The 22,305-nt window shown below is 41.6% G+C and overlaps 1 protein-coding gene across 5 annotated transcripts in view; it reads left to right on the top strand.

Annotated features, from left to right (window-relative positions):
• rad18 (RAD18 E3 ubiquitin protein ligase) overlaps positions 1-22,305 on the top strand; it is a 49,716-nt gene that overhangs the window by 6,064 nt on the left and 21,347 nt on the right. For 4 of the 5 annotated variants that reach the window (XR_013132754.1, XR_013132755.1, XM_077014381.1 and 1 more), the window contains exons 5-9: positions 7,170-7,510; positions 8,802-8,901; positions 12,275-12,456; positions 14,262-14,332; positions 14,464-14,524. Coding sequence is in view for 3 of the 5 variants with exons in the window: in XM_077014381.1 (XP_076870496.1) it covers positions 7,170-7,510; positions 8,802-8,901; positions 12,275-12,456; positions 14,262-14,332; positions 14,464-14,524 (755 nt within the window). In the remaining 2 variants the exon portion in view is untranslated. Of the gene's footprint in view, positions 1-7,169; positions 7,511-8,801; positions 8,902-12,274; positions 12,457-14,261; positions 14,333-14,463; positions 14,525-14,627; positions 15,313-22,305 lie in introns of those variants that run through there. The other variant, XM_077014383.1, reaches the window with a different exon arrangement.

Here is a 22,305-nt window from a genome sequence, read left to right as displayed (position 1 = left end):
CTCCAGTCCCCTTTCTTAAAAATGGGAACAGGGAACTTTTATTGAGCATGCACAGGGGAAAAAATATGAAATCACTCAATTCTGAGGAAAAAAATATGGAATCATGAAAAACAGATGTTTGTGCTTTATTAAGAGCCTGTGGTGGTGTGATTTTTATTTTTTTTTTCACCAAGAGCAAAGCCACATCTGTTTAGATAATTAGACAAGTTCTAAAGTCAGGTGCTAAGTTAGGTGAAACTAAGTAATTCAGCCTGTGATTTTCCCAGGGAAGGAGGGAGGAAAAGGCACATATGGTGTATCTGGAAAGAAATTGCAGAGGAGCACTTGTAAAAGAACAAATTTCCCCAGCACCCCATACAAATTTAATGTCATCCAAATAGGTCTATGAATGATACTTTCTTCTACTAAATATGTAGGCTATGCACAAATGTACATTATATTCATGAATAAATAGAGTACCTATATTACTAAAATTGAGATGCTTTTTGATCTCACCATATTTCTTACATAGATATAACAGGTGACTGAACTAGTCAACCCTCACCTGTTTGTCTCTGAATTATCAGTGCTTGGCCAGGGTTGACATATTAAAGCAGTACTTGTGTGGTGCTTCTGTGTTTAGGAGGCTTGTTCTTTGTCCATTTTTAAAGGTGCTATACAGTAGAGCTGAGTGATATGGCCAAAAATGTAATCACAATACGTTCTTCTCTATTGATCTCAATAATTATCACAATATTACATTTTCTAACACTCACAGCTTTAAAGAATATTCTTCAAAAAAGGATGCACTTGGTATGCAAATAGCTCAAATCCACAATGAAAGATGTATACATTTTGATTAATGCAACTTGTAACAACTTGCCTACCATAAAAAAATTTTGTTTCCTGAGTCTTTCTGCTTGGTGAGGTAGGTCCGCAAGAAACAACGACCTGCAGATCCTCTTGCACTAGTCAGATCTTGTGCTGCAGGTTTCTTGCCTCATCTGTCCAAAGTCTTTGGCTTTATTGATGCTCTTTTGGATATCATAATGTGCTAAAAACATGTTCTTGTGGAGAAGGTTTTGATTTTCTTTTCCATATGGGTTAAAAATCACCACTATTGACTGTTGTTCAGCAGAAACTCCACTGCTCCATGGCTGGCAAGCACCATGACCACCTTCTACAACGTTTCTATTGGATTAAGTCCAAGACTTTCACTTGGTAATTCCAGTCTCTTAACCATTCTTTGATAGTGACTTATGTGCTTAGGGTTGTTGGCTGCGTGACCCACATTCTCTTGAGTCAGCTCATGGACAGGTAGCATGACATTTTTCCTTTAGAATTTGCTGGCATTAATTGTAGTTCATTGTTCCATCAATGAGGGCAAGCCATCCTGGCCCAAATGCAGCAAAGCACAGATGAGGTTTTTATGCTGGAATGCAGTGTTTTCCTTAAAAAACCACTTCTCATTTAAAACAAAATCTATTTTGGTCCCATCCACCTTCAAAAAATCCATCTTCCCTGTCTGTAGTTTGCTACAGATTACATGGACAAGCCAGAAGGCTATTGTAATAGTGCTCTTTCTGGAGAGCAGCGGCCTTCACCCTTGCAACCGTGCCATGTACACCATTTATTGTTCAGTGTTCTCCATATGGTATGCCCATTCACACCCCTGTTGTCATCCCATTGATTGGCCAAACCTGACTGAAAATTCATCCTGTAGGATTAGCTAATCCTAAAGGTTCTCGTCCTTTTTCCACTCAAATATCTAGGATCTTGCTAGGTTAGCTAGTATGTGACATTACCTATACTAAGCATTACCTAAGCATTTAATCTCACCACCATAAAGTACATTAAAAGCATTGTGCATTTAGACATACAACCATATATGTTTGAGCTTGCATTGGAATGTACTTAAGTTCTAAAATTAAGACTAATTTTAACGTATTGACTAGATGTCTTGCCAAATACTAGTACTGTGGTGGGCATAAAATTGTTAGGAAAAAACTAGGGTATGAAAAGGTTACCTCTGAGCAGCTGATACCTAGTGCCTGTACCTAGTTAGCTTCCGAGTTGTCTTGTTGATATGACGGGGATTGACATTTACATCTTAAATATTGGATTTATATAACTATTTATATATCTATATTAGTGGTGGGACTTTAACACGTTAATTTCGATTAATTAATTACAGGAAAATTAACGAACAAAAAAAATTAACGCATTTAACGCCTGAGACACTTTTGCTCTGTGGAATGTTTCTCAGTGCACGAGTTCCAAACATACAGATTATATGGATGCACAATAAGATGAGCATGATGGAGATGATTGAAGAGGCTACGCTGGTGGATGGGAAATTTAAATATAAGAAACTTCCAAATGGAAGTACAAACACAAATAGTGTTATTTGCACTTTATGCAGGAAGGAGTTCGCTTATCACAGGAGCACTTCCACCCTTCGTTACAACCTCAATGCAAAACACTTAACGCGCAGGTCAGTAATGATAACTTAGCTGCTAAATGTATTCCTAGTACGATAGAGTGACAAAACGTCCGTATTTGCTGGGACATGTCCGTATTTCACATCCTCTCCCGGGTTTTTTTTAAGTGAGGAAATGTCCTGGTTTTTAAATTAAGTTCATTGGACCATTAAGACTGATTAAACTTAAATAAGACTGAATTAAAACTCGTTTGTCTGTGGCGACTGATAACCATGCTGCCTCTAGGTCTTTTGCTCCCTGCCTGACAGCAAGGTGCCAAGCATGGCGGTCTTCCGCTAGGCTCTCCCACGACTGTATGTCGATGTCGTACTTTTTAAGATCTTTCTTACAGACGTCCTTGTAGCGCAGTTTTGGGCGCCCTGCCCTCCTGGAGCCTACTGACAGCTCGCCGTAGAGGAGGTCTTTAGGAATGCGACCAGCATCCATCCGTCTGACATGGCCGAGCCACTGAAGGCGTCTTTTGCACAGCATGGAGTGAACGCTGCCCATGCTGGCCCGTTCCAGTACCACGGTGTTGGGGGTCATGTCCTGGGGGTCATTTTCAGTGTGAGATTGTCTCTACACCTGCAGAACTGTTGAAGTTTCAGCTGTACAAATACATGTTCGTATTTCTTGGGGTAGAACATGAATTGACAATTTAAATTTGTCCCATCTGTACAGTTAGAACACACACACACACACACACACACACACTCACTAGTGATTACTAGGGGGCTGTGGTGCACACGTGCCCAGAGCGGTGGGCAGACCTAGCCTGGCGCCTGTGGAGCAGTTGGGGTTGGGTGACTTGCTCAAGGGCACCTCAGTCATGGCCTCAGGCCTGGGAAACGTACCCACGACCTTCCGGTCACAAGACTAGTTCCCTACCACAGGACTATGACTGTAAATTAGTCAAGACTGTTACGTAACAGTCTAGCATTTTTGGAATTGGTCTTTTCTTTAATGACCCTGTTTCCATTTGAATGAGTTGACTAACTGACATACCATTGTTCACTGTATGTCAGTTCTATGTACCGAACTCTCTTCTTTCAGAAGAGCCCAGGTAAATACAGTTTTTAACTCTGGTCCTTTCAAACCAAAATCTTTCCATATTCCACTTTTGTGGCCACTTTGTCAGTGAGTTCACATTGCTGCTGAAACCGCTGCCATCTCCAAGTGGCTCATATTACAAACTCGGGCACCAATAGCAATGTCACTCTTGTCAGCATTGTGCTTAAAGAGACATTATTAGCCATATAGCCATTGGCGTGATAAAAATTCTCCTTTCTTTCCTCCCCAAAATGCTTGTTGTACTGCTTTTAAAACTATAGTTCCATGGTACTTTTTCAGAAAAGTTAAAAGTACAGTATATCGGTATATCGTGCAACACTGCTGGTTATTTGGATTTGCTTGTTTCAGTGAGCTCACCTGATTACACTGTTGTAGGCACCTGGGGGTTGGAGGGAATGCAATTAGGCACCTAGCCTGAGTATTGACTTCTTTAGCGCCCTGCCACAGGGTATGACCCGTCTGCTCAGGTCTCTCCCTGGCCTTCCTCCATTGTGTGATCAATACACTCACCGAACCATCTGGATGCAGGAAGCATCTTGCCCCTTGCTGTCTCACCGGCTGCGACAGTCTCGTTGTTTGTGTTCGAAACTTAGTTTGTTGATCAATGGCAATATTTGCAGTTGTGTTGATTTTCTGAAAGAATCGAGTTTGGGCAGGAGCTGTTTTGTGATCGATTAAGATGGTTGGCTTGTTGTCTTCCTCCTGTGTGCCAAAACTGAAACATAAAACAGCTAGTTCTTTAAAAATGACAACAAACATATTGTTTGCTTGTACTCTTAAGAAGTTCTAAGAGAAGTGGGGGGTTCTGATGGGTGAGGGGGCGGTGTGGAATTAGTTCTGCTTTATTTGCATAAAATGCAGTCACATTTGCTGAGTTCACTTAGATCATCTGCATGCACGATTGAATTGCTCCATTGTTGTTTGGACGTTTCAGCGTATGGTGCTGCTTATCCTCCATGTTTGTGGTCAGCCTGTTTGTTTATGCATGGAAATGAATGGAGTCCAAGTGGGTGAAATGCTCAGGACAATAGGAACCATCCATTTTGCACCGGTCTTATATTACCATGATATTAAGTAATAATGTATTAGACTGAGGTCACTGCAACTGGATTGGAAGTCTAGTGTGTTGCCAGTTTATTGCTAAATTGTTAATGCGAAAGGGAAGCACATGTTTGCATTCTAATATGAGTTGTATTTAACTATCCATTAACACTCATGTACAGCACTGCTTTAAATAAAAAATGGCTACAAATGTCATACAGAAAACAGATAGAGAAGGGATAGAGATAGAAGTCTACAAGACGTAGGGAAGCAGGGGATGGTAATCAGTATGTTCTCACACACAGTGTGTAATATATTATATAAATCTAATGATGTGTAATGAATAAAGATGAGGATTAGTTTGTTTGCAGTCTTGGGGTATTTTGCTGAGGGACCAATCGAGGCCAAAAAAATATACCTGCAGTATTTTGTCAATGCCTAAAGGTACATTTACATTGCAGTGAAGCCAGACACTTCTTTTTTTTTTTTTTTCATCCCACTTTATCATTCATTTCTGTAGAGAGAGTCAGCAGTTGTGCACCGAGAATTACGGGAACGCCAGCGCGTTCTCAACCAAACGAAGCGAATGTTGAAAAGTTGAGCTTTTCTCAACTTTATGCAAATGAGAAGCAAAGTGTTGCTGGACAGCATCCAATCAGCATTGTGTGGTGCATTCCATCATATCACGTCAAACCACAAGCTGAAATCATTGACAAGTTGGAAGCAAAGATTAATATTGTTGTCAAGTTTTTCTGTATTTTTCATCACACAGCAGGGTGAATACAGAGACATCAAAAAAATGAAACATGGAAGATGGTGTCTAATAGTTGGCGCATATGACGTGTGTGAGACTGGGTACTTGGCTGGTTTAAGTTGTTTTTCTGATGTTCTTTCTATGGACAGATTAACTTGTATTTTTAGTGACATCCTCCAAAATGGCCAGCAGGAGGCTAAACCAGTATTTCCATTCACTGCAGTGTAAAAGTGCCATTAGATTTGGACCATGAAAGCCATTCTGATTTACCACTCTGATCTTTCTCTTGTTAAATTCTCTCGTTTAGTCCTTATGTTGAAGGCAGGGCTGACAGCAGGAACCTTCTCTGTTGGTAGTCTGAAGTACATCCTCTTCAGTTGTCCAACTTCCATATACATAAACCTGACAGATTACAGCAATGCTTTAGATTAGAGTACCTGAATTGTTATTGGCTTACTGACTTGTAAGTGCAAAATAGTTTAAATCTATTGCTAAACCAAATTTAGTAGATTCAGTGTGCTGTTCGATTATTCTGCAGTTGTTTAATGTATTAGGTTGTTTCAGCGTTTTAATTACTTCAATAATTAATTCAAACAAATCCACATTCTTATGCAGTGGATTAATGCATTAATACGTTAATGGCTTTTGCTGTATTTTTCTGGGTAGTCACATCTGCACAGACCAAAGTGCCGTCACTCAGAAAAAATGGCTTTTCAAGTGTTTCCCTCAGAATCACTTTTGGATGTTTGATGCGATGTTGATCTCCATATTTTGAGGTCCAGGAGCTTCAGTGTGTCAGGAGCTGCTGCTGTATCACATAATCATACACTTATTTTTGCACCCAAATAAGCTTTTTTTAAATTATCGAATGTCTACCAATTTGGTTTAGGTTTCAAGCGTATCTTTTTAACTCTAATCTGTTTATGCTATCTATGGGTGCTTTCTGAGTAGACAACATTGTGTTGTATTAGAGTGACTGACAAATGCCATAAGTTGAATGTACATGTTAATTATGTGTCATGTGCTAAAAGACACCCAGACAGTGTTCAGCCAGATGCTTTTTTAAATGGCCATATTCAGAACTGAATGGTGACGTCAGGTGGCTAGCGTGCTCTTTCAAAGCAGTTGTCTGTCTAAATCGTGAAGTGCAGGCTGTGCAGTTCAGGAGTCCTGGCTACACATTTGCATGATGATGGCTATGTCTCCCCCGCCACCTTTTTGTGAGTGTGTGCGTGTGTGTGTGTGTGTGCACGCACTTGCGTGTGCACGTTTTGTCAAGAGGAGAGAGTGAGCATGTCCTCTAATCTAATGCAGACAAAATACCAATAAAGAGGTCTTGGTGTGGAAAGCTGCTCATCGAACACCTCATTGACTCCACTTTATAGCACCATAACAGTCTTGCAAGTAGCTGGGCTGTTTGTTGGCTTTCCACATTTACAACGTTATAGCCAACTGGCGCACTTATTTTCTTTGCCTCTCATGTCTCTCTCTCTCTCTCTCTCTCTCTCTCTCTCTCTCTCTCTCCCCCTCCCTCCCTCCCTCCACCCCTATGTGCGCACACAGCAGTAAAAGTGAGAGATGTGTGTAGTTCAAGCCCAAACATTTACTCTATGGGGCAGTTAGCTAGTGGATTGTCGCTCTGTAGTGTCACACATCCAGAGCCCTCGTCTCCTTCCACAAGATAGCACCGTGTTTGGTTTTGGCTGCATATGTGACTTTAGTTTCTCTCTTCCTGTGTGTGTGTGTGTGTGTGTGTGTGTGTGTGTGTGTTATGGTGTTAAGGCTTCTTGTCTTGTTAACTTTAATGTCTTGCTCTATTTCTTCCACTGCTTGTGTCTCTGAAGGCAGCAGCTGTCCCGGGCCCTTTTCGACTCCCCCCCGATATCCCCCAAGACGCCCTCCGTGGAGATCCGTGGCAAGGCAGCAAGGCAGCAGGGGCCCAGGAAGGAGGGCACCCCCCTGACTCGCTTTTTCCAAAAGCGCTCTCCTGCTGTCTCAGTGGGGTCGCAGGTGGCCTCCGGCCCCCTCTGCCCTGTCAAACAGGAGCCTATGGACGTGTGTGTCACTGACCCCAATGAGCCCCAAAAGGAGGGTCCAGAGGATGACGCAACGGGCCTGAAAGAGGAGAAGATGGATGTGTGTGTTTCCCCCTCCACATCGCAGATGGCTCAGCCTGTGGTCAAAGGTGATGCCCTCCTCTGTGTCCGCCTGTTCGGAGTGCTAACGAAACATGTTCCAGGCTGTTATGGCACTTTTCTGTGGCCTGAAAAGCCACTGGTTTGTTCTTGCATCTTAATTGAACCGGTTTTATGGTGAAAAGACTACACCAGTTGTATATGTAAGACATCAGAGGAACTCTAGTCAGAGCAAACATGAATGCAAAAATAAATGTAGTCCCTCATCTATGCATAGTTTAATCTAAAGTCATATTTTCCTTGTCTTGACCTCTTGTGGTTTATGATTTTGTTTAGCACTTGTAAAAACATTTTGGTACATTCAGTGCAAGTTGTGAAATGGGTCCCTAGTAAAACAATAGTGATGGTACTGAGGTGGGCTGGAAGCTAGCTGCTTATTACACTAACTGCTCCCTCAGCTCATTATGCATGCGGTTTCGGTCCACTCTAAATCACCCTGCCCGGGTCCTCGTAGGAAATGGACTCCACTGTAGGAAGGAGCTGGAGTGTGTGAAGTGCACCTGTGAGCACACAGCCTGAATGATGCCTCTCTGTTATGCACCTCTTCAGGGCTCACTCAGTGGTCATGTGGAACTATGCTCCTTTGTTTCCGCTCTGTTCTAAATTGACTCGTATTTGACCCCGTGTTTATGCGTTATGGCAGCAGAGTCCTGCTGAGGTGACCTGCACATTTGAGTGGGTGTTCCCCATTGGTGGTTATGGGGTTGTGATAAAACCTCGTCTCCCCTGAGCCTTGAACCCTAGCACTTACCTGCCACTGTCTGTTCTGACTGTAGTTAAGGTGCCGGCACACTGCTTCTTTGCGTCAGATGAATATACGCATTTTGTTTTTGACTTTTAATCACGCGGCTGCCATGTTGTAGATCAGTTGGTCCTTGAGGTGTAGTTCTGCAGTAGTTCTGTGTCTGCCATGATACCGAGTCTTAAAAAGATGTTGAACTGGCTAGAGAAAACGCTTCAACCTTGAATGAAATGGAACGACTGCTGTAGTCACTCTGTCTGCATTTTTAGTATTTGCTTTCCACCTCATGGGGATTGTGGTGTGAAAAATTGTTCAGATGTCCCTTGTTTTTCAGCACAATATTAGATTTAGCTGCTAATCCTACATATTCGGTTACTTTTAAATATGTTTATATTTATTTAATTACCTTTAATTTTAATTAATTGCTAAAGATAAACAGCTATCAGCTTGGTTTTCATGACAGAACTGTGTCTGTAGAAGCTCTCTTTGTCAGTGGAGTTGACCAGACTGTTGTCTCCTGCTTCTGTCTTGTATTGCAGTGGAGTGTCCCGTCTGTGGACTGGGCATTTCTCCTCAGCACATTAATAAACACCTGGACGTCTGTCTGACCAGCGACGAGAAGAAGGAAGGCCTCAGAAGGTTTGGAGATTACTCAAAGTCTAGTAGGCCAGCTTTTTTTTTCACGATTTATTGTTTCAGCATCATTACCGAGATATGTGGCAAATTTTTTTTCATGCAACAACTTTTGCTTCTATGGACCAGCCAGACAACAGACCCCTGCATAAACCTGACCGTCCATTTTATCAATGGATGGATTTCCAACTGAAAAGTCGATCTTTGTAATCAGCAGGTTTCTCGTACTCATATTGCAATATATCGGAGACAAAAAAATCGTACACACCTGAAGGTGTTTTTTATTAGCTGTCTAATTGCTGCACGTTCAAGGGAAGGACCTCCAGCCACTGGCTCACTCTTAATGCCTTGTTCTGGCTCTCGGCTCTAATGAAGCGTAAAAGTCACGTACTGCTGCCACTTCAGAGCCGTTTAAAGGGCACGTGGTACCTGCCTTTGACCAACCTTCTACAACGCCAGACAGGTTCTCCCACTCAAGTTGAAGCACTTGTGTAGAAATGCAGCTGCATTGTCACCACAGTCAGGCCAAATGTTCCTTCGCTGGAACTGTGTGATTGTGATCTAGTGTAAAGTAAAGGGCTCCTGCTGAACTGAGAGCCTTTGTGCAGTGATGTTCCCAACCTGTCTACTGTGCAGTCGGAAACATGGTTGTCACAGCTTGGGAAGAATTCACAAGCCCTTTCAAAAGATGTTCAGCACAGTCAAATATATTACGGTTTATTTATTTATTTATTTATTTATGTATTGCTTCTTTTTGGAAAAGTACACACAAAGGGACGTGTTTGTAAATTATAGGTTCACTGTTTTCAACCCATACCTTATTTAAAGTCATTTTTTAAATTTGTGTATAGCTTAAACTTGCTGATGGTTTAGTGCTAATCATTTTGGTACTGAGAAACTGAACTCCCTCTACAGCCCCTCAGCAGGCTTAAACGCCCTCCTATGGGACAATCATTTACACCTTAAAAATCCCTGGTAAATCTGCTTTGGAAAACAGGAAACCTGCAGTAATAGCCAGACATCTTTTGATGTTCTCCTAAAAATGCTGCAACCTGTGCTTCCTGTCAGTTTTTATTGAGTTCTATGAACCCATTCTCTTGTCTACATTCATGCCAGGAGCAAAAAGTGCGCCTTGGGTGACCTGCCAAACAATGACTCTTCACAGGTGTGTTTACTTCGTACTCTGTGGCTACCAACCAGAGCGTTTCTCTTTGGAGGTGTAAAGTGAAAGAGCCAGTAGTCATACTGTTGTCACAATTTGGACCAGCACAAAAGTGACCCATTTTCAAAGGAGCGAAAAAGAAAGTTCTTCTCTACTGCAGTGCCTGTCCAGAGTGCAGCTTTGAACCTGCTGTCCAGAAATCTTTTGGGGAAGTTTACAGATTGGCATGATGCACTGGGCCAAGTTCAAGGGGCTTCAGAAATAAAACGGAACGTTAATCTTATTCAAAACATGTTCCCATAATGCGTACGTAATGCACATTGCAAAAACTTACTGTGTACTCGCATGGGGGAGAGAATTTTAGCAAATTCTTTTTTTTCATCAAGGATTTACTTGGGATTTTGAGTTTTTGAACACATGTGCTCTGAAGCGGCCAGGGAGGTTGTGCTGCTCCCATTAAAAAAAAAGATGACTTTTAATTAGGTTTGGTTTAAAAGAAAATAAGAAAACATGTATGCTTTACATGTTGCCAAGGAGAGAGAGGAGACTTTGGCAGTGATCTCACAAATGTTTTTTTTTTTCTCTTCATTTCAGGAAATATTTAGCTAAAACTAGACTGTCCATATGTGACAGGCATGTAGCAACATTCTTCCCTGTTTTGATGGGAATATGAATGTAGTGTAATCCTTCCCCTCACTGTGTAAGAGAAACTGTATTATGTCTTAGCAGTTGCTGTCTTCTTATGTCTACCAAGCTAGGCACCCCATCTCTGCCTTTTGCAGTACTGAAGTGCCGATGGTGATCTTGAAGTAATGTGATTGACAGCCTGTACACGATCTGAAATCCTGGCCTAGGTTTCCTGTTGCTTCACTGTATATGTTGATAATGTGACAAGCAGGCATGGCAAAGTTAACATCCATTGCTCACTTGCATGAAGAGCTAGGCAGTATAGAAAGGCACCAAGTAACAGTAAGGTTCAATGTGACCGTTCACGCATCTGTGGGGAGAATTCTGCAAGAATGTGTGTGAATGTCTTTAATAGGGTGTCTTGTGTTCAGTGCAAGGGACCCAGCGGGTGTGTACGTTGAGCAGGACCCACAGTGTGTGTGAGGGGCATGCGAAGAGAACACACAACTGGCCATCCTGTGAACACCTTATAATAGGAAATGAAACACTGCAAATAAATATTTTTCCCCTTTTGATTTCTTCAACAAAATGCGCTTGTTTTATTCAAAATCAAATTAATTTCAAGTATTTGAATGTCATCGATGGCCAGCGCTCTGTTGTGGCTCAGGGCCTATCCCCCTCCCCCAACACTTTATTCCACACCAACACCTGCTTAAACCATTGACTTATCTTCTCAGCACACACTAAACATAGGATTTGCCCTCAGGAAAAAAAAAAAATGTCTCCACTCATGATTCCCAGCCTGACTTTGTTTTACACAAATGCCTTCATATCAAACCCAGCTTTTCTCACCCTTGGCTAAATTCCCTTGGGGAGCTGTTTTGAAGGGCATCCATTTTGTGCAGACTGATTGGCAGGCAGGCTGATTCGGTTTGCAGGTTACCTTGAGGTAAGGCTGATGAATGAGTGTTCTGCTTGTCTTCTGCACCCTTTCCCTGTGAACTGTAAACATGACGCATGGGTTCACCTTTTAATGTTGGCTAATTTGGGCACTGTGGCTAAGTGGGCTCTGATGAATGAGGTAATGGAATTTTAAAGCCATGTTGCATCTTGTCCATAATACTTATGTTGCACTTATCTATTAGATGTTTTTTTCATTCCCTACAGTGTGGTTTTGAACCTTCAACAAAGGAGAGCTGGAAAACCCAGCTACTCTGCGGTTTTATTTCTTAATTTCTACAATTCTGTTGAATGACCCTGCTGCTTGTGAAGTTAAAGGTTCCCTACGTAGGAATAAACAAGCCGGATTGGCTGTGAGGTTAACGGTGCACTACGTAGGACTAAACAAGCCGAGTTGGCTGCTGTTTTTAGTGCTGTCTGCAGTGGCAAGAGAATGACGGACCATCATCACCTCTGATCAGTGTCAGCGGGGTTTGGTCCGAGACTTATTAGCTTGTGGCTCAGCAATACTTGTTGCAGATCATTTAGGATAATGTCATATTTATTAATGGCACTGGTACTTAGTGCTTGGTACTCAGAGGTCGGTGTGTGTGTGTGTGTGTGTGTGTGTGTGTGTGTGTGTGGAAGCAGCTCGAGGAAGCGTAGGCCGATGACTAAGCCGGTGTACAACCTCATGAAGATGCCAGAGCTGAAGAAAAGGCTCAGAGAGTGCCACCTGTCCACGCAGGGCTCCAGAGACAAGCTCATCAGCCGTCACCAGGAGTTTGTGCACATCTACAACGCCCAGTGCGACGCCCTCAACCCCAGAACAAGTAAGAGCTGCTCCAGTCACCTGGGCGGCGGAGGAAAGTAGCAGGAGAGAACTGAACTCTGAACTTTTCCTTGTGCTTTTGACTTCTTTCTTGTCTTTTCAACATATTCACTATGAACCTGCCGTCCAGGTTCAAACATTCTCTCGCTCTCTCTCTCTCGCTCTCAGTTTTCTGGCCCTTATGCACATTGAGAAAACGAGACATACAATAGGCCTGGAGTATTTAGTCTCTGGAGGCAATTAAGAATAATCAGGGAATGTGTTTTCTCCTTGAACCATCTGCTCTTTACACTTCCTCCGAAATGGAAAGCAGTTTAGTCTGACGTGCGCGTGGACCGAGAGGAGGAACTCAAACCGCTCCCTCGCTCCCATGCCACGTGTGTCTTACGCAAGCTGCGCCATGACAACCGGGAGGCCGTGAGGGTGTTGTTTCCCGCTGTTCACAGGGTGTAGGTGCAGGAAGGTGTGTGTGGCTAATGTCAGAGGCTAGAGTGACTCTCTCACTGAAGAACCCCCAGGACAACCCACCAAATCCCCCGCTTTGCTACTAAACTCCACCGTTGTGCTGTTTAACCTTTTGTGTTTTTTTTTTTTTTTTTTTTTCAGTAATCTGCTATTACTGAAAATATATATTTTTTGTTGAGGGGTTTAGTTTTAGCTTTTATTTTTTATACAATATATTTTTATATATACTACCTGTCAAGGTTTGTAGTTGAAGATTCAGAAGCTTTAAAATGTAATTTTGACTATAGTGAGCATTCACTAATATCCTTGATCTTCAAGGTTTTCTGATTGACAGATAAATCCTGTATGAATTTGTCAGAGGTGCTTGTCTCTTTGCTTTATGAAGAATCATAGAGTATGATTTTTGCTTGAAAATAAACAATCGAATGTAATTACCCCAAAAAGAAAATAACATTGCAAAGAAACAGGTCTGGCATTTCCGAAATATACAAACGGATAAGCTTCACGTGTCATAAAATATTTTTCTATTTTCAAAAATCCCCTACTTTATTTGGCTGAATTTGAACCGTTTCAGTGCCAGTGTAATGTCAGCTATAATGTTTTAAGACATTTCCATTATTTCATTTAATTCAAACCTCTGTCACTTTCTTTGTCTAAGTCATGTGCACCAGTGTCTGTGTCCAGCCTATTATTCTCCTCAGCTGCCGCATCATGTCACCTGCTGACTGGCACTGGTACCTGATGCCTTTTTGTGTGCTGATCACTGCCACTATGGTCCAGGTCCCAGTCGCGCTCGGGCACAGCGTCCATGTTCCCAGACAGTATAGGTGACTGTGTGTTCATTGGCTGGCAGGGTTTGGCCTGCCTCCAACCTCGTCCAGTAAACTGGCCAGTCATGATGTTGAGTGGCACTTTGCTTTATCTGAGCTGAATTTGAGTGAGGCTGTTATCATTTAGCATGACCGAAGCTTATTGATCCTGAGGACATCATCTCTGCTTTTTGACAACAATCAGAGGTCTGTTACCCATCTTTGTTTATGTTCATTCATGATGGAGAAGCCTTGAGGCAGCAGCTCTAGTGCATCTCTGTCCTCTAGGGTGCATCTCGGTCCTCTAGGGTGCATCTCGGTCCTCTAGGGTGCATCTTTCTGTAGTACTCTAGTACGCTGTGTACTGTGACAAGGGAGGTACACATAGAAAACTGTTTCACATGGCCTGCACAGCTGAAAAACATAGACAGATGGTGTACATTGATTGGTCGTGTTTGGAGATGGAGATCTGTCTACACCTGTATGGACTCCTCTCAGTAGTACATGTGATCTATGTTTCTCCTGCCCACAGGTGAGGACATTGCTACAGAGGTTGAACACAACGAGAAGATCAGGGGTCAGCTGCAAAGTCAAAGCAAACCTGTATGTTTCTTTTTGATATCAGTACTTGCTTGTTCAAATTCCTGACTGGGAATCTTCTTTAATCATAGTAGTTTTCTTAAACTCTTCAGAGATTTGGTCTAATCTTCAATCTTCTTTTTTTTTTATTACAGGCAATAGTCATCACAAAGAATAAAACAGCTGAGGAAATTGAACAGTTACACTCGGACTATCGTAAGTTTGGCCAATAAACTCGGTTCCCTTGAATTCAGAATCTCATAAGTTCAGTGAAAGAACTGGCTTTACATATGTTTCTGAAAGATGGCTTTGTGTCTAGGGAGGGGTGTTCCGGTGACTTCATAGCTTGTCCGATCTTGAAGACACACATGATCTACTTTGCAGGCAAATCGTAGAGATTGTGACATTGTCTGTTTTGCTAATGTTTTGAAACTCCACAAAAAACTTTGACGGCCAGTAATAAAATGGAAAGAGGTTGTGTACGTTTTGTCTTGCTAAGAATACAGTGCAGTTTACAGCTGTGTACAGGGTGGGGAATTATGATACTATGTTGCGACATACCATGCATTTATTTTTCTAATACTAAATGATGACGGAGGACTGCACAAACAAAGCAGGGCGAAGGTTCTGTTTACGTTTTAGCCTTTGCTCAGTATGCATTGCTACTACACATTTAGAAAAATCTGTTGTGATTTATTGACCGCTTACTGCAACCTTAATATTTAATATATAGTTTGAAGATAAAGCATTTTATATTTACTGTTGTATCATTTGATACTTATCATTTTGATCTTAATGCAATATTGTGTTTAAATGGTGCAAATGGATATGTCCATAGACCGTTTCGAATCTGGTGATTCTAAACAGTATGTTTCTAAATGGAAGAAAGATTGCAGTTCAAGATCATGGATTGTGATTGGGTGTTCAAAAGATTGTAATATATTTTTTTGGGAAGACTGCCCACTCCAGTTTGTCTCTGTAATCAAGACACAAACATACAACTTGTGCCATTGTAGATGCATTAATAAACCAGAACAATCACATTGTGAAGAAATTCAGGTGTTGTTTATGGAAGAAAATCTGTCTCATCAGATTTTGAATTTGAATATGAAGCACTGAATTTTATTTGCACTGAAATTATGCATCTGAATGTTGTTGCTTTTGAATTTAATGCTTGAATTTTCAAGAACACGTTTTCACTTTTATTATTCATGGTTAATAAAATACAATGAAAAAAAATTCAAGCGTTAAAAAATTCAAAAGATGTTTTTTCAAGTTGCTCGAATTCGATTGACCAAATTTGGCTCACAAAATACATGTGCAATATTTTGCATGCAAAAATACAAGTTCAAAGATATTCAGAGTAAATATCCGGCACACAAATGATGAGCAATCGATTAAAGTCTGCAACATTAACATAATTCAACATCCAACCTATCACATTACGCTCCACTGGTCACGTGACGGCGGTGTTTGAAGCCACAGGCAAACAGAGGGAGAGTTATGGCGTGTCTCAAGACAGATCAAGCAGCTAAGCTGAGGGATTAAAGAATCCCCAATGTGGACAGTGCTCACTCGACGACCTGACACAGTGGCCTTGCTTTTTCCAAAAAGAGTCAGAAGGGAATTTGACTCTAACTCTCTTATGTTTGATATCATATGTTTGATATCATTTTTGAAAGCTTCAACTTTTAATAAAATGAAAGTGAGCCAAGCAAATTCATATTCCCTAGTTGTTGATCTGACCTTGTCAGCTCCAGCTGTCCTTCTGCTAGGAGTACAGTCTTGTAAGTTTCCACATAGGTAAAGTTTTGAAGAGGACTTCTTTCACCCTCCATTTGAAGTTAAAAAGCTGAAAAAAAAAAAACTAGTGCCACCTTTTATCATGGTTCCTGTATAATATATAAATCCATAAAGTGAATGTTGTGTAGGTGAAGAAAAGTATCAGAGCCTGCAGATATCATGTGCGTTAATGCACTCTCTCCAACGTGGTGGTGTTAATGACCTTCACGAAAGGCATGAAAATAAAGTCTGAAAATTAAAAACCCTGAAGGTCACGAGAAGGTCTTGAAGCCCGAAAGGGCAGGAACTGCGTTTGGAAACGCACTTTCAGAAGTCCCTTCTCTATATGCATAGTGCTATTTCTGCCTCCATACTTTCTGAATGTTTAGTAGCTTAGCTTAGAGGATTTTTGCACTTACGTGGCCTTCTTCCCCTGAATGCAGCTTTAATAGTATTCTCAGGTTGTAGCCGCCCGAGGGACCCGGTAATGATTGAGAGAGGAGAGGCGCTCTTGGGAGTGGTGTTCTGAGATTAGCCTTATACGCCTGACACGCTCAAGCCAGGCTTAATAGACACCAAAGTGTTGGGTTAAATGGCTGCGTGTGATTTGACTGCTTTATATACGTACTGACACATCAAACTGCAGATCCTAATCATTCAACACTGCTGGTACCCCAGTAGCATGATGATGTGAAGAGATGGCATTTACTACGTACTTGGTTAATATGTCTGAATAGAGAAAGTGTTTGTAGTTCATTACCTTTTTATTATTTTTTTCCTGGCATTCAAGAGTGTCATCCACACTTTTTTTATTTATATCTGTTTTATTAGGTTACATTTTCTAATTGTAAATCTGACGGCCTTGAATATGCGATCTGGATTCGTGATGCTGAAGTTTCATTGCTGGTATTAAGCAGAGATGCTGTGCAGAGAGGTTTTTGTGTTCTCATTTTCCAGGCCTGTCTCATGATGGTCTCGGTGAGAAGCCTCTGTGGTTTTTGAGTGGGTCTATTGAGTGCTTTTCCAGAAAGCCTCCCAGATGAAAAGCTTGGAAACGCATTAGAATGTTGCCAGGATGTGTGTGTGAGAGTCTGTCAGATTCTTTAAGGAGATAAATCAACGTTTGTTGAGCTCTGTAAGGACTGCGGGTCATCAGTCCCACCTCGTTCGGTGTTCTCTTCTTCCTAAGCAACACTGTGCAGTGCAGTTACTCTTACAAACGAAGAAGGCACACACACGCGCATAGCTGATGCACCATCAGACAGTCGTGACTTTTCACAAGACTTGGATGCCACCACTGTAGACATAAATGTGCAGGAGTAAAAAGGGTTTCTCGTGTTTTCTGGTGTCGTTTCCAACAGATGCTAATTAATATAATCATTCGAGTTTCCTTCATGCGTTATTGTCGTTTTTGTGCTCATAGTATTTGTCATGAACAGCAAAATGGACACGCAGTCCAAAGTCTGATTTTGAATAGTTGAGAACAGCCATGCTATTGGTTAAAAGTGCCTTAAAGTGCATGTACTGTGGTTGAGTGTGTCATATTATGCATGCTGCATTACATTCTAACGTTTATTATACCACCCATAAAATCAGTATGTTATTAGAGAAATGTTTATTTTAAAAGGCTATAAGACTTGTGAACACATCGAGTAATAGTTGTATGTATGTTTGTGGGCAGTTGTGTGTGTGTGCGCGTGCATACGTGCGTGTGTGTTGTAAAGCGTTCCCCAAAATGACCCCATCCCAAGCTACTGGGCTGTGTGTGAACACCCCAGCTTGTATCCAAGCCTTCAGGCCATATCGTCTCTGTCTGGTCTTGTGAGGGGGGAGCGGCTCACCCTCGTGAACGTGTGCTGTTCACAGGAGGAAAGGCCTGGTTGATGTTTACCTCACATAATCAACCTGACAGGGAAAAGATGAAAGCCCCTATGGAAGTAGCTCAGCGAGACATTTGCGTTTGAAAGGGGATGTTGAAATATTGATGTACATCTCAGAGGGGCCTCTATAAATAACCGCCACGCTGAGATAACCGTCTGATTAATGGGTGACGGGTTTGACGAGTCACCGGGCTGATGAATGGAAGGAGAAATGACGCAGGCAGGAAGTGAACGAGAGCGACGCCAAAAGGCAGGCCCACTGCAGTAGCTGCTGCTCCCAGCTCATCCCTGCACTATCCCCGTCCTGTCGGTTAGCTTAGCTGCACTGCTGCAGTACTGGTTTCTCTGCTTTACATCAGCGCAACTGAACTCGCTTTGAAATTACATGGTGCAGAGTAAATTAAACGAGTCACATTTCAAGAGCGCCCCCCCCCCCCCCCCCCCCCCCCCCAGAGTAGTTGATCTCCACTCTCTTTAGCCATGGGCTAGATATGGATTTAATCACTTGTGGCTGTTTGAAATTGAATTTTTGGCCAAAAATTATATTATCCCTGACCCACCATCAGAGGAACTGGACGTGTTTGACATGCCTGGAAGAGGAAAGAGAAACAGGCAAAAATGAAAACCCACTTAGGTTTGCTTGCACGCAGGTTTACGTTTTCATCTTGTGTGTGTTGCATAAGAATACTGTCTGCTCATGCTCAGGAACCTGGAGATTCCACACGACTGTCAGCATGGAAGGATCACTGTTTAGATGTCTCAGGGATTTTCAGTGCACCGTTCCAAATGTGAGCTTTTTGTTTTCTACATTATGGGGATATTATGTGTTGTCTCAAGGCTTCCTGTAATGTAGGCAGTGGAAACTTTAAATGCAGAAACTTTAAATGTTATGTTTTGTTTTCCAAAACAGAAAGTAGTTAATATTTTTCTTTGCTCTGCATTGATTTTTTTTAGTCTCATATAACCAATTCCGTGCCGGTCACGTTTACTCTTGTGCACGAGGGCGGTACAAACACAACCACACATGAACATCATTGTGATTTAACAAACATTAGTACAGAATTCGGTCCACGCTTATCTGGAGTTTACTTACTAGTGTTTGTTTGAGGCTGATGCTAATGGATGTTGAAGTGTCCACTTTCAGTAGTGTTTTTGTGCATAGTAAATTTAGTAAACCAAATAGTCTGATTTCTCTGTCGGTCACAGCCATGTCTTCAGCATGGACTTTCTTCACAGTGAGTGGTGAAAACCACAAGTTCGCTGTTTCGTAACGAATTTACTAAGACATTTGAATCAACAACATCCCTCTGAATATGTGGAATTTGACTACGCTATCAACGGCAAAGAGGCTGAAGCTAGGGGAAGTGCTGAACCAGGCACCAGCCTTTCTTTAACTCTGAAAAGATGAAAGCCATAAGTAAAGTCATTGAATTCATAGTACTGAATGACAAACCATTTTCTGTAGTCGATGATACAGGCTTTAGAAATTTGATCAATTATCTCAGTCCACTTTTCACTTGGAAAAATAAAAATATGGCTTTTTATCTTAATCGGAGGTTTGTGAAAAGAAAAGAGTTTGTCCTGTAACCTAGTGCACATTCTGATGTTGGGATGAAGGAAGATTCAGTTAAAAGAAAATATGAATAAAAATGTTTTTCTATGCTATCTTCTACAAGTCTTAGAAGGACATTAAATTGGAATTGGTCGATCATATCTTTAAAAAAAATTGGAATCAGCCAAGAAAATCTGTCCATCTCTAGTCTGCCTCTAGTGAGGAGTGGGGTGGGGTGGGGGGTGAGCAGCATGATGCATGCTGGAACTCCCCCCTCCCTACTTGCATCCCTGCAGAGCCTGGGGCGGAGGCCTTGGTGTTGGCCCCTGACACACCACCTCCACCTGTTTCACCCTTTAATGTGGGAGATGTGCAGCTGGAGGATGTCACGGCGGGAATATTTGTGAACCTACGACAGGCAGGTTTCTGAGCTGGCCATGGGATTTTTTTTATGAGCCAGACCTGTGGGAAATGTCCTAATTGGTAATGAAGAGCAAGACATACCCATGTATCTAGTAAAAGAACAGTCATGTGATAATGCATCTATTGAAAAGGGTGTTCTCTAGAAATTATGCTTAGAGTTGCATGCTTACGGCAGTCTCTGTTAATCCATTAACCTTTATCTTGATTGTTAATAACTTCATAGATGATTAAATTTGCTTCAACATCGATACCCCCCCGGGATGCAGTGCCAATAATTGCTGAGTATAGAAAAGAATTATTCTTATATATCAGTTCTAATACTTGTACATGTTAAATGTCATTCATATACTGACATACAGATTCATATACTGATGCTTAAATGCATTTAATCCAGTATTTTATTGGGAATCTGCCTATGGAGCTCAGTTATGGACTAAAGTTCATCTGGTACCACTGTAACACTGGGTTATATCGGAGAACCCTCGTTTCTAACCGTGGACTTGGTGTGTGTGTTGGAGTGTCCTGTTGGAAGCCTGTGTCTACTGCTTCAGCATCACTAGCACTCCTTTAGCGTCAGAGTAGCATTCCTGTTATTCCTGGCAGGACTTTGGAGTGATCTTCCATCTCAAACCATTGGTTTTCTTTGGCTCCTTCAGTCATTAGTAATTTAAAGTAATCAGTCAGATGAGATAATTGTATAATGAAGTGGGGTTTAGGTTGTCTCTCTGTGTGCCAAGGTTTGTAGTATTCATATGTCTGGGAGTAAAAAAGTTTTCTTTTTGCAAAGTATAGTAAGCACACATGTGAGTAGGCCTGTGTTGAAAAAATCGATTTTCCGATTCAGAATCGATTCGCATATGATGATCTGATTATCGATTCGTACGTCCAAAGATCGATTTTTTTTTTTGTGAACTTTTACCCCCGCCTCGTCACTGAATTCACGCAGGCGTGCTCGGTCTAACTAACTGTAAAACAACATGGCGACGGTATGTGACGGTAACGACGATAGTCAAATCGGCAATCTAAAAACAGAAGGACAGTTTATCCAGTGTCAGTGACGATTTACATTTAGTCCATGTCACTGACAGTTTACCCAGTGTTTTTACAGTTTAAAAGAGTTTAAAATGCTCTTGTAACGTTGGGCGCAAGGCGATGGACGAGACAGAATCCTTTGCACTTTCCAAATCGTTACGTTTATTACAATTACCGAAGCGCAGACAGCGCACATAAAACACGTTTACATAGAACATGTGTGACTCAAACAACGACGAGCACAGGACGCTGCGCGAACGCACATTAAATGGACAAACCACACAAACCCCACGTGATGACGAGACGAGCCACAGGTGAGGATTATCACAAGACGCACCCGCGGAGATACGCAGACGAGTAGACGCAGACAACGTTAACACACGCCCAACAGGGAGGGGTCGGGGACCGTAACGTGACAGTTCTGTTATTATATTCTTACTTTAAAGAAAAATACACGTTTACATTTTATACTTTCCGTTTATTAAGTGTGAGCACTTTTAAAATAAAAATGCATTCGGTAGCAACAGCTTTTGGGTGACTTCTTAATTATTTCAATCATAATAATAATGCACTGGTTAGTGTCCCAGTAGGAGTCCACTGTTGCAGATATAGACACCTCAAAGATGTCCTCTGTTTATTGTCCTGGATTACCTTTCTTGAAGGTAGATTTATGATTACCCTTTTCACCAGTCTTCCAGCCATGAGTAACTACCAACTAGCAGTAACTATTTGCTGATTAATATTGATATAATACTAGTTTTAACATGTTGCTTCTGTACATAGTCAGGAAACAGCTCAAATAAATACATTTTTAATAACACTAAACCCCGAATTGGATCGAATCGGATCGAATCGATTAAATCGGATTAAATCGAAATAAATCGATTCTTAATCTTCGGAATCGGATCGATTCTTGGAATTTGAATCGATACCCAGCCCTACATGTGAGGAAGTTATCTGTATTCTTTGATCACAATACTTATTTTTTTCATATACATGAGGAGTTTGTTTATTTATACTTGAGCCAGAGCTCAACCTTATTGTTGCTAAGTGCATAACACTGACTGCATTGTCAACTTAATTACAAAGAATGCTTGACTTGCGTTATGTTCTAGATTACAATCATACCATCATCTGCTTCTGATGATGTTTGTGATTTCCACCTTGAATTAATTGTACTTTGTTGTAATATTTATCATACATGCTTGATATTTATTTCCTTGACTTGATTTAAATGTAACCCAGGTAAGTCAAAGATGGTAGGACAGGCAGGATCTGAGTACTGCACTGCACAGCGCCCCCTAGGGTCTCGCTGCATTAATGTATGC

The sequence above is a fragment of the Brachyhypopomus gauderio genome, chromosome 8 (genome assembly GCF_052324685.1).
Source record: "Brachyhypopomus gauderio isolate BG-103 chromosome 8, BGAUD_0.2, whole genome shotgun sequence".
NCBI classification, from domain to species: Eukaryota; Metazoa; Chordata; class Actinopteri; order Gymnotiformes; family Hypopomidae; genus Brachyhypopomus; species Brachyhypopomus gauderio.
The sequence above is the reverse complement of the archived record's forward strand: the minus strand, read 5'-3'. Positions and strand labels throughout refer to the sequence as shown.